Raw genomic sequence first — 13,020 nt, 5'->3', positions numbered from 1 at the left:
GACTTCCACACATTCTTCAAGGCTCCTAGGATTTTCGCCCCCTCCCCCACCCTATGATTCACTTCCGCTTCCATGGTTCCATCCGCTGCCAGATCCACTCCCAGATATCTAAAACACTTTACTTCCTCCAGTTTTTCTCCATTTAAACTTACCTCCCAATTGACTTGACCCTCAACCCTACTGTACCTAATAACCTTGCTCTTATTCATATTTACTCTTAACTTTCTTCTTTCATACACTTTACCAAACTCAGTCACCAGCTTCCTTGTATTTTTAACTTTCTAAAATGGGAAGCAGAAGATATATATATATATATATATATATATATATATATATATATATATATATATATATATTATCCCTGGGGATAGGGGATTAAGAATACTTCCCATGTATTCCCTGCGTGTCGTAGAAGGCGACTAAAAGGGGAGGGAGCGGGGGGCTGGAAATCCTTCCCTCTCGTTTTTTTTTTAATTTTCCAAAAGAAGGAACAGAGGGGGCCAGGTGAGGATATTCCAAAAGAGGCCCAGTCCTCTGTTCTTAACGCTACCTCGCTAATGCGGGAAATGGCGAATAGTTTAAAAGAAAGAAAAAAAAAAAAAATATATATATATATATATATATATATATATATATATATATATATATATATATATATATATATATATGTGTGTGTGTGTGTGTGTGTGTTTGTAATGAAGCGTCTGGGGTAAACCATGGAAAGTTTCGTGGGGCCTGGATGTGGAAAGGGAGCTGTGGTTTCAGTGCATTATACATGACAGCTAGAGACTGAGTGTAAACGAATGTGGCCTTTGTTGTCTTTTCCTAGCGCTACTTCGCGCTGGGAGGAGAGGGGTGCCATTCTATGTGTGGCGGGGTGGCGACGAGAATGGATGAAGGCAGCAAGTATGAATATGTACTTGTGTATAAGTGTATATGTCTGTATATGTATGTATACGTTGAAAGGTATGGGTATGTATTTGTGCGTGTGTGGGCGTTTATGTATATACATGTGTATGTGGGTGGGTTGGGTCATTCTTTCGTCTGTTTCCTTGCGCTACGTCGCGAACGTGGGAGACAGTGACTAAGTGTAATAGATAATGAATAAATGAATATATATATATATATATATATATATATATATATATATATATATATATATATATATATATATACCTTGACTTGTTTTACTGTTGGATCAGCCGACTCCATTCATTATCGGTATCGGAAACCTATTGGTATCGGTTCCGGTCGTCAGGATGCAAAGACCTCGTATCTTATCGGAAGGAAAGAAGCAAATATCGGACTTGCCCGATACCTTGTACAGTCGACTCCTTTTTTTCCTACTTTTTCTTTCTGCTTCGAATTATCTCATTGTTTCAGTGCTCAATGAAGCAGATGATATGGCACCGACATTCAGAAATTTTATGCTTCGAATTAGTACCTCAGTGTTTCAGTGCTCAACGAAGCAGTTATTCGGCACTTGTATTCGATCTATGAATGATTCGAGCTGTTCGAACTTTGTGTTTCGATCGAGAATTTGAATTCTGGATTCGTATGCTCTATAGCTAAATTCTTTATTGCTATGTTTTCTAAATCAATGGCAATCTAAGATCCATATACAAGCATAGAAGTCCAAATCTATAGAATATAGTATTTGCACAGAAAAGTATCCATAAAGAATTTTTCTAAAATGATGGGACGAAAAAGATATTGTAGAAGTGGACGCAAATTCCTCTTCAAACCCTAATGGATTTTCAAAAGAAATTCTAAAACGCTGATGATCGTTTTTATATTTGAAATGGACTTGTAAATAAAAGATTAACACTATTTGATATATGAGATTTTCTGAGCATGGCTTATCGTCCACTATATGGCATTAGTCATTATTTAATATATATATATATATATATATATATATATATATATATATATATATATATATATATATATATATATATATATATATTCGCTATTTCCCACGTTAGCGAGGCAGCGTGAAGAACATAGGAGCGAGCCTAAGAAGGAAAAATCCCCACTTGGCCCACTTCTCTGTTCCTTCTTTTGGAAAAGTAAAAAACTGGAAGCTAAGATTTCCAGCACCCCGCTCCCTCCCCTTTTAGTCGCCTTCTACTACACGCAGTGAATACGTGGGAAGTATTCTTTCTCCCCTATCCCTAGGGATGATATATATATATATATATATATATATATATATATATATATATATATATATATATGAGATCCTCTTCAGAATTTCCTCAAGAGAAGTCGTCAGAAGTGACGGATTCCAGTGATTTATTCAAGCCATCCATCGTGTTGAGATAGAAGGGTGAAAGCTCTGGCTTGCTTAAAGGGGATCTTCCACTCTCAGAGCTGATGGGCCCACGTCATCTCCCGACGGCTGTATAGCACTGTATTGCATTATTCTGGCCAGCGTTGAGGCTCTTCTGTTATGTCGTTTTATTCTTCGCTGATTCTAAGACTGGTATATCTCAAGACATCTGAGTGTCTCTTTACGCCAGAATGATATTGTGTTCGCGTCTGTGAAGAGATAATTAGCATTTTATCTAGTAACTTAATTTTCTAACGCTTTCAAATTATTTCGGTTAGAAATAGTATGAAACAGTATATGTATAATTCTAGGTTTAATTACGTTATAGGCAATGTATAGTTGACTGTAATGCAGTGTGAATTTGATTATAAACATCAGTAAGATATCATATATAACAGTAAAGTATTATCTTATCATATATTACCATATATCTCGGTGAAGTAAACTTTCATTAAAATGGCAACTTAGAAAAGGCATCTGCAGTCCCATCCACTCCTACCGCTTTGCCACACCTCTTCTTATGCAAGGCTTTCACAACCTCCTGTCTTTTCACAACCCCACCGACTGCGGCTCCAAATGCCACCTGGTTCTAAACGCACCACAACCGCCACCACATAATCTAAGCACATTCGTAGACTGTGAAACTTGACTATGGATTGTTGGCTATGGTATTGATACATCACACATAACAGTTTGGATGTGGATATGCGTACATGAAGCCGTTGCTCTTTCGACCCTGGCGCTACCTCGAAAAGGCGGGAGACGGAGTAACGTATAAAAATGATTTTGTATCATATATTTCATAGATTTATATCTACAGTTTCTATGTCTCTACCTTTTCATAGAAGATAGCTAGACGTGTGGGTCTGTCTTTTTGTGAACAGTGGACAGAAATAACTCAGTTAAGGAGGTTGGTAAAGGAAAGGTCAGTCTTTTACACTAACGAGGTTAAGCATTACATAACCCCAGCTCTGCTCATGAGTTATCCAACTTACAAGGTCACACGTCGTGGTCATAACACCGCTTTCAGAACTGCGGTGCAGTATCAACTCAGTCAAAAGCAGAGTTTTAGTGTTAGTATCAGCAAAGAGGACTGTGGCTTGAATTTGAATGAGAGAGATGTGGAGAATATATCAAAGTCTGAGATATTTCTGAAACGGAACATATTTTGACACGCCATGTACTTTGCACATACAGAGATGTACATATATAGACACATAGCGTGATAAAGGACAAGACAGATATATGCATGATGTATATAGAGACATAGAAAGACGATAGGTCTATGGATATATGAATGAAGTCATGGATAAACGTATAGATGTGCGTGAATTGAATTGACAGCTATAGACACTTAGATGACATAATTTTAGATACAACTGTTCGTCTATTATCTGTATCTTTAAGTATCTTTTTTACCTTTGGAATATGTATCGATAGAATTTCTTACCTTCGCTTATCTCACCTAAATTTCTAACAAGTTTTATTCACTAAGATATATTTTCTAAGCGGATGATAACAAGCTTAGCCGGTACGTTTATTATCGGCCTAATACACAGCTAAAGCTGGACATGCTCAGATAACCCTAGGCTTGAAGTTGTTTCTGTACACAGCTTACCTTGGTCAAAGTAAAGCTGTCTGTAGTTGATGCTTTTCACAGCTAAAGCTGGAACTTGTTTACTTTGTTCACAGGTATAGCTGGGTGAAAATTGGATTATACCACAGCTAAAGCTAAATCGAGTGGACTTCGTCCACAGCTAAAATTGTACCCAACTTAACCTAACCAACTTAGTTCTCAGATGTACTTAGCTGACCTACTGTACGGCTCAGGAATAGAAATAGCTGGCTTCGTTCACAGCTAAAGCTGTATGACGTTTGATCACCCTGTGAACACAACGGAAAATATATCCAAAATATATTACTGATATATTCAGCTGAAATCATACCCAGAATGTAATACAGATCACAGCATATATCCTGTACCCAGAGTATAATTCTAGCCCACATAGATGAAATTAAAGCTTCAGCTTGAGGACATACAGCTTAGGTTATACTCAAGGTAAGACGCAGGTACACACTGGGGAGGTACTGTGAGGAGTGGGGATCATCGGCCCACTGCAAGCCACAGTGTTACCACTGGGAAGCAGAACACACAGGTCGAGCTGGGTGGATGAGATTACCTCACACCACCACCTCGCCAGCTAATGGAAGACTGGGGATTTGTTTTCACCCTCGGCTTTATGGGTCTTGACTCTCTCTCTCTCTCTCTCTCTCTCTCTCTCTCTCTCTCTCTCTCTCTCTCTCTCTCTCTCTCTCTCTCTCTCTCGACCTGCCCCCCCCCCCCCATCAAGGGCAGACGAGCCAAGCATCGACACGTGTGATGTGTCTGGCCCTCTTTTGGAACCACCTCCTCCTCCTCCTCCTCCAGCAATAGTGTCCATAAACGCCTCTCTTGCTCTTCTGTGCTGCTTCCTGGTCACTCCTGCGCTGCCGAGTGCTTCTGGTACTCTGTGTGTGTGTGTGTGTGTGTGTGTGTGTGTTGATACAGAAACACGGGCACAAGAAAGCAAAATGGAGAGAGCGAGGTCTACTTCGATGGTCGCATGAGAATTGGTAATTAGCGTCGAGCGATCGACCGCTGACGATAGGCTGAAGGAGAGAGTAGAGTGGGGTGTGGGGTGTGGTAGGGGCTGTGTGTATTGGTCTGGTGTAGCAGCCATTACCTCCTCTCTCTCTCTCTCTCTCTCTCTCTCTCTCTCTCTCTCTCTCTCTCTCTCTCTCTCTCTCTCTCTCTCTCTCTTTGCTCAGTAGAAGGGGGCTTCCGAGCGCACCCACACCCACTAGATATCTAACATGTGCTGTAATGATTGCTATCCATGCAAACCTTTGGTCATAAGTGGATGCTGATGTGTCTTCGATACACGGAAATAACATTCAAGTAAAGATTTAAGAATTGGCTCAACGCAAGTGGAATATATGTGTGTGTGTGTGTGTGTGTGTGTGTGTGTGTGTGTGTGTGTGTGTGTGTGTGTATGTGTGTGTGTGTGTGTGTGTGTGTGTATGTGTGTGTGTATGTGTGTGTATGTGTGTATGTGTGTGTGTGTGTGTATGTAATTAGACAATAAAGCAGATAGATGGATGATTTTTGCAAGCTGAAATTGTAATGACATCAAGCTATAAATACAAGCACCAAAAATATAACTATGTTTTACTGCAAGCGAAATGGGAAGAAGCTGGAGTCTTCAGAAGGTCGTATATTCCGAGATAAAAGAAGACATGAAGAGCCATAAAGCCTAGACAGTTAACAGACGATGAAGACTTCCATTTGTCACTCTGGTGGCAGTCTGATCAACTAACGAGTCTTAATGGATCTCAAATGAGATATGACCTTTTTTTTTCTTCTCCGGCAAAAGATATGAATATGTTTATTAAAATTAAGTGATTTCTTTCTTCCCAGGAATATATTAAGTTGGCATCTTTTTCCTGGGATATTGATATGGATGTTATTGATAATCACTTTTCGATTTGTTATATGAATCTGGATAATACCACGAGTGATTAGCCCTAGGATATCTATATCTATTTATCTATCTATCTATCTATCTATCTATCTATCTATATATATATATATATATATATATATATATATATATATATATATATATATATATATTTTTTTTTTTTTTTTCAAACTATTCGCCATTTCCCGCATTAGCGAGGTAGCGTTAAGAACAGAGGACTGGGCCTTTGAGGGAATACCCTCACCTGGCCCAATTCTCTGTTCCTTCTTTTGGAAAATTAAAAAAAATCCGAGAGGGGAGGATTTCCAGCCCCCCGCTCCCTCCCCTTTTAGTCGCCTTCTACGACACGCAGGGAATACGTGGGAAGTATTCTTAATCCCCTATCCCCAGGGATAATATATATATATATATATATATATATATATATATATATATATATATATATATATATATATATATGTGTGTGTGTGTGTGTGTGTGTTTGTGTGTGTGTGTGTGTGTTTGTGTGTGTGTGTGTGTGTGTGTGTTTGTGTGTGTGTATGTGTGTGTGTATGTGTAAACTTTAGTTAGCTAGTCTCATGAAGTAAACACACCTCATAGTACCACAACGGTGAGGTGTAGAACCCTCATTCATCTCCTCACAATGTGACTCCAACCTTCGACTGGGTAATTTCGTGAGAGGGAAGAAAAAGGAATGAGAAAAAATAGTCCATTTTTTGAAGAAAAGAAAGTTAATAAAACGCATAAGACTCGGGACTGGTACCAATATGTTTCCGATATCATCATAGATAATTTAGGTCAAGCGCTGATATTCTTGTAATGACTTATCAACCAGCATTTCCCTGTGACCCTATTACAAGCGCCTCTGAAATAGTCTCTCGTGTCCCAGACACGTTTTGGGATCTATTTAGGTCCCTTAAAGAAAAAGAGGAAGAATAGTAAAAGAGACTTCCAGTTTGAACACAATCCTTGTGAAAAACGAAGGTGTAAATTTTTGGGGGGTTGTGTTAAGAAAGGTGTGAAAGGATGAAGGGTTAGGAGAAGCTGTGGGTCGGTTCTTTTGCCTCGTGAATAGACCTTTGACTCAGTCAGGGCTTTGCCCCAAGGGCTCGGGGACCTGAGGATTGTGTTCCCTCTTGTTCAGTGCATGCAGTCGCTTTCCTCTCTCCTGGGGGATGGAGGGGAGTGGGTTGTATGAGAGGTGTGCTTGCTCGGCGAAGCTCGCAGTAGAAATGCTTGCAATGTGTGGACTGTGTGAAAGCACACACACCATATATATATATATATATATATATATATATATATATATATATATATATATATATATATATATATATATATATATATATATATGTATATATAAACAGACGCACATATTCACATAAACATACCTACACGTACAAATATATTCATACATACGCTCACACACACGCGTATGCACTCATATATATTCACATACACACACACACACACACACACACACACACACACACACACACACATAAACAAGAGAAGAGGCCCCACGAGTGTAGAACCCTCATTCCGGACAGTACAAATAGGTGATTAATAACACACATAGTTAACTGCACACATAAGTGATTACGCACCTAATGAAGAAAAAAAATAAGTGTTCACACCAGAACGAGCCAAACTCAAAAGATATATATTTCTTTTACATCTAATTGTAAATCATTTACTCCGAAGCATTTAGGTAATTTACTGTGTTGTTCTATGTCTATACCTTGATAAGAGGGGCATAGAAATATGTATCTACTTATGTTATCCGGAATTCATTGATAGATATCTGCGGGATTTATTTTTTCCTCACGTACTTCACCTAATTGGATATCCAGCTGCGTTGTCCAATTTAGTCTAAATTGATCACATGATTACCTACATTGATTATATAATTAAAATGGTGATCATATAATCTAATCAGGGAACAATTGTCCTAAAATTAATTAATCTTCTCATAAATCTTTTATACACTTACAAGAAACAGATACAAAAAGTTAATCCAATTCCATCTTGTACTGAGGAAGTGGGTTACGAATGTGTTGAAGAGGAATTCAAACCTTTCTCGACTGATGAACATCTGATAAGAATATCTAGAAGAACCCGTCGTTACTTCCCTGATAAAGTCGAATATCTCTGGTATATTTTCGAGCGACATTGAACAAGATACGCGCTTGAATGGTACCATATCAAGGAAGGTTCGGCTCACAGAACAGCCCTGTTAACAAGGGAATCATGGATCTACCTGGAACCACCTTGAACACACAAGGCAAGGGTTAAATTTGTGGTCTGTATGGAGGCTGAGTCAACCACAGTTAAATCAGTTGTTCCAACAAGGAAGATAAGGGTTAGTGTACCTTCCAGATCCATCTAGAATAACCAATATATGATACTGATATGTCTAGCTACTCATTAAGTAACGCTGTAATTATAAGGAATTAAATGAACAGGTCAATTCTGTTGTGAATATTGTTCAACCCTGAATTAAAGAGTTCAGCGTCTACTTAAACCCTAGGGTGACATCATTACCAGGTTACGTAAGGTCGATGTTATCTGATGGCCAAGTGGGATTTCCAGACTTAGGCTTTGTTTAAAGGAGTTTATGTCGCTTAAGATTTGTGAGACGCTGTGTGTGTGTGTGTGTGTGTGTGTGTGTGTGTGTGACAACAAGGGAGATCCCGTTTATCGTAGCATACAAACGTATGTTGACTACGGTATGTTTCCCGTTGTATATTAAAGTCTTGATGTTGTGTACGTGGGGCTGGAAGTTTTAGGGGGAGGCGGGAGGGAATTGTGATCACCCTTTGTGTGTTACGGTGAGCGAGTGTTACCCCGTGTCTTACCTTGTATATATGGACCATATCTTTACTCCTCTCTCTCTCTCTCTCTCTCTCTCTCTCTCTCTCTCTCTCTCTCTCTCTCTCTCTCTCTCTCTCTCTACACACACACACACACACACACACACACACTAACCTAAGATAGATATACCTTTTCTCGACTAGAGCTAAGGAAGGGATGAACACGGGTTGGGTGTGGGCCGTCTGCCGCCCCCAGGATTCGAATCCATATGGGGTAGACCCTAGGTGGACTTCCGCTGACTTATGCTCAATATACATTGTTCCATCAACATTCATTGTATATACATGTATTTCGGTAGGTATGTGTGCGCTTTTGTTCGTGTTTGCGAATGTTTATAATCATATACATCTCGTGTGGGTATATATATATGTGTGTGTGTGTGTGTATGTTTAGTTGATTATACACATATTTGTTTATACTCATATCAAAACCTCCGTGTGTTATCTTTGATGTCAATCCTAACTGGCTGGTAGCAGTAGGCCTAGTTCAACCCTTGGTTGGTCTCACAGTAGGCCTATTCAATCCCTTGGCTGGTTCATAAGGGGATTAATGTTTGTAAACATTGGCATCTGATAATGCTGTTCTGCAGTGTATATAAGGAAACATAAGAAACCTGCAAATCAATATGAATCTAGTCGTTCTCATTTTACTTTTTGAGACCAGATGGGATCTGTGTCCACGGCGAGTGGGCTGTCTGCCCATTTGAAAGCGTGAGAAACCAGGGTTCGAACCCACCAGTTACAAAATGATTACCCAAAATTCTGTTGAGCATTATGTGAAATCGGTAAGAGTTCGGTCAAAAGCCGAGTTCTGCACATCATTGAAAACACTGACTTTTGTTCATTCTTATCCAAAATAAACGCTAAAGACGACTCCAATAATCTTAAACTAACTTCACTATCTCTGTATTTCTGTCACCTTCACTACATCCTGACCTGGCCCTAATGAGGCTTTAATCCAATCAGTAAGGGTCCAGTCAAAGGTCACCTATACTACATCGTAGAAAAGAGGATGTTTAATCCTTTCTATTCAAAATCAATCGCCAAAGACCACTACAATGCTTTTAAACTGTCATCATAATAACGTGACTATTATCTTCACTACACATCATCTTCACTACACATCATCTTCACTACACATCATCTTCACTACACATCATCTTCACTACACATCATCTTCACTACAATTTTCCTGACTATCTTCTTATTGTTGTTATCTTCACTACATCCTGACCTGACCCAATTGAGCCTGTGACCCAATCGGTAAGGGCCCGGCTAAAAGCCAAGTTTAGCAAACAAATGATGACGACTTTTAGTCATTTTCATTTAAATAAACGCAAAAAACCACTCCAATATTCTTAAACTATCTTCGCAATATCTTGACCAATATCTTCACAACACCATCATCTTCACTACAGTTCTTCTTCACTAGTCCGGTATTCCATCATTCTTAACCCGAACGGTAAGCGTCAGGTCAAAGGCTACCTCTACTTCTCGTTGAAAACACTGACCTTTGACCTAATATTTACTGATGAAGTCAAAGACCATCTTCTCTACACCTTTCCTCACTTCTAGAATATCCTCGAAACCAATGAACTGTGACCGTACTCTTACTTTTCTCCATTACTCATTTATTTCCACTTCTAACTAAAATTCACAACACCCTTAGATTCTCTTCACCCCCCCCCCCCCTCCCCTACACTACATTCACTATATCCTCGACTAGTCTTTGACTTGACTAATAAGGGATACGTTTATATCTTAATCTTATCTGTAGGACGTCTTTAATGACCCTGCATACAGGCCTAAAGCCCAACCAACCAACTAATTTTGAAGTTACCTATATTTTTCATCCAGGATATTAGTTAAAGTAGGTCGCTTTCTCATATTCATTTAACAACTTCATCGCGATGTTTTCTGCACAAGATCATCTCACCCGAGGAGTGAAGAGGGTTTCTTCTCACGACTATCCAAGACCAGTGAAGTCTGTGAAATGTGAAGGATTCATTCCAAGCAGCTGCTCTCCACCCAAATTCCCTCCAAGTGACTTCCCACCTACGCCCGGTCTTCTCACATCTTGTGGCCTTCACTTCTCTCCCAGTTTCCCTCTTCTCCCGGATATCTCTCCAATGCCTCCTCCTCTCACTGACTTCATTCCTATCGCCCCTGAGCTCCCTGTCACCTCTTCCAGCCCTGACACCTCTGCCATTTACCCTGTTGTCTCAGAAATCTATCGCCTCACCCCTTCCCTCCCTGACGACTCGCCCATTTCCCACCAAGTCTCCGCCACCTCTCCCGATTCCCATCCTCCTCTCACTGAGTTGCTTCAGAACCTCACCTCCCTAGCCGACGAACACCTCACCGCCACTCGCCTTCCCCCACACCTTAGCAAAGTGCCCAGAATATCTTGGAGAAGGCTGGAACTTGGCAAGACACTGGGTTCTGGATATTACGGTACTGTGAAGGAAGCCTTCCTTAAATTGAGAAACGGTAGAGAGATGACGGTGGCTGTGAAGGAATACATTTCTGACAACGATACTACGGAGGTGCAATCACTCTGGGAACTGGATGGGGCAGGAGGAGTTCCCAAACTGTATGGGGTGACGTCCACAACGCCCATGGCTCTCGTTATGGAACTTGTCCCTGGTGAACGCCTCTCGAGCTTTAGCTCTCGTAGCCTGGATAAGTGCCTGAAGGCATTCATTGCCACATGTGCCGCACTGGAGGAAATCCACGAGGCAAGGTACGTGCATTGCGATCTACACTCGGACAACATCCTCATTAGTTCGAGGGACGATGGTGGCATCATCTCACGCATCATTGACGTCGGCCTCGCCAGGAATCTAAACATAGTACCTACATCAGAGCAGGAAGGGCTGGTCGAAATGGATTATGAAATGATGGTCAGCTTAGCAAAGGTGCTCATAGCTCGAAAGGTTAGGAAACCTCTGCAATCATTGTTCGTCTTCAAACGTCAACTCAGCTCGCTGAGAGAGGGAGCAGAAATGTTCCTCAGAGCTCAGCAGTGATACCCTGGCCATCCAGTCACCAGTCAGGTGATACATTCCGCCTCCAGTCATCAGGCACATGATGCCCTACACATCCAGTCATCAGTCAGCTGATGACAATTGGACATATTTATTGTTATTTACAACTTTTATTTACAATAAAAGGATATTCATTTTATACCCCCCCCAAAAAAAAAACGAATCCCTCCCCTACTTAATTGCTTTTCTATGAAAGTGCGCGTTCATATACACTTTGTTATATATATATATATATATATATATATATATATATATATATATATATATATATATATATATATATATATATATAACCCATTGCCCATTGCCATACCCTCTTTCACCTGTACTAAGTAATCTGTATATGGAATTTTTTTAAACAAAATTACTAAAGGATATCTTACCTTCTAATACAATTTGGTCTAGGTATGTAGATGACGTTCTTTGTGTTTGGCCAACAAATGAAAATTTACAAATATTTCTCCCCTTACTTAACAATTTAGTACCTTCCATCAAATTTACTGTAGAAAATGAAAATAATGGTATGTTACCATTTTTAGATTGCATGATAAATAGACAAGGAAACCAGTTTAAGTTTAGCATATACAGAAAACCCACCAATGTATGCTCATATATCCATTATTACTCATCTCAACATGACAGAGTTAAATTATTATCATTTCAATCTATGTTCCTAAGGGCATTACATATTTGCAGTCCAGAGTTTATTGATGATGAGTTTGAGAAGATATATTCTATTGGCTCTAAGTTAAAGTACCCTAGATCTTTCACTGATAAATCCCTTAAGTTAGCAAAGAAATCATTTTATAGAATTGAGCCCAAACCTCCCATTGACACCAAGAATCTTTTAGTTCTCCCTTTTAATAATAATTTCACTTTGCTTCCCATGTTGCTTAAATCCTTTAATGTAAATGTTGCCTTTAGCAACAATAATACTATAAAGAATATCTTAATCAGGAATTCACCAGAAAATTCTCTTGGTTGCATCTATAAAGTTCCTTGTGGAACTGATAAATTTTATGTTGGTCAGACTGGTAAGGATCTTTCTGTTAGACTTAAGCAACATAGATATAGTATAAGAACAGGGCAAGAATCAAATGCCTTGTTTAATCATGTTAAAAACTATGATCATTGTATTGACTGGAGTAACGCCATCTCAGTTGTGAACTCTAACCCTTTACCAAGAGAAATATCATTGAATATTCTATTATTAAATATACAAAAAATTATAATCTTAATATTAG

The 13,020-nt window shown here is 39.4% G+C and overlaps 1 protein-coding gene across 1 annotated transcript; it reads left to right on the top strand.

Annotated features, from left to right (window-relative positions):
* The first annotated feature begins 11,227 nt into the window (after nucleotides 1–11,227).
* On the top strand, nucleotides 11,228–11,758 carry LOC139766451 (serine/threonine-protein kinase dkf-2-like). The gene has a single exon (XM_071695139.1). The coding sequence runs from the start codon at nucleotides 11,228–11,230 to the stop codon at nucleotides 11,756–11,758; it is 531 nt and encodes a 176-aa protein (XP_071551240.1).
* Nucleotides 11,759–13,020: the final 1,262 nt, after the last annotated feature.

This window comes from Panulirus ornatus, chromosome 57, assembly GCF_036320965.1.
Source record: "Panulirus ornatus isolate Po-2019 chromosome 57, ASM3632096v1, whole genome shotgun sequence".
Lineage (NCBI taxonomy): Eukaryota > Metazoa > Arthropoda > Malacostraca > Decapoda > Palinuridae > Panulirus > Panulirus ornatus.
The sequence above is the reverse complement of the archived record's forward strand: the minus strand, read 5'-3'. Positions and strand labels throughout refer to the sequence as shown.

Coding starts and splice junctions, on each gene's coding strand:
- LOC139766451 (XM_071695139.1), top strand. CDS start 11,228: ATGACGGTGGCTGTGAAGGAATACATTTCTGACAACGATACTACGGAG.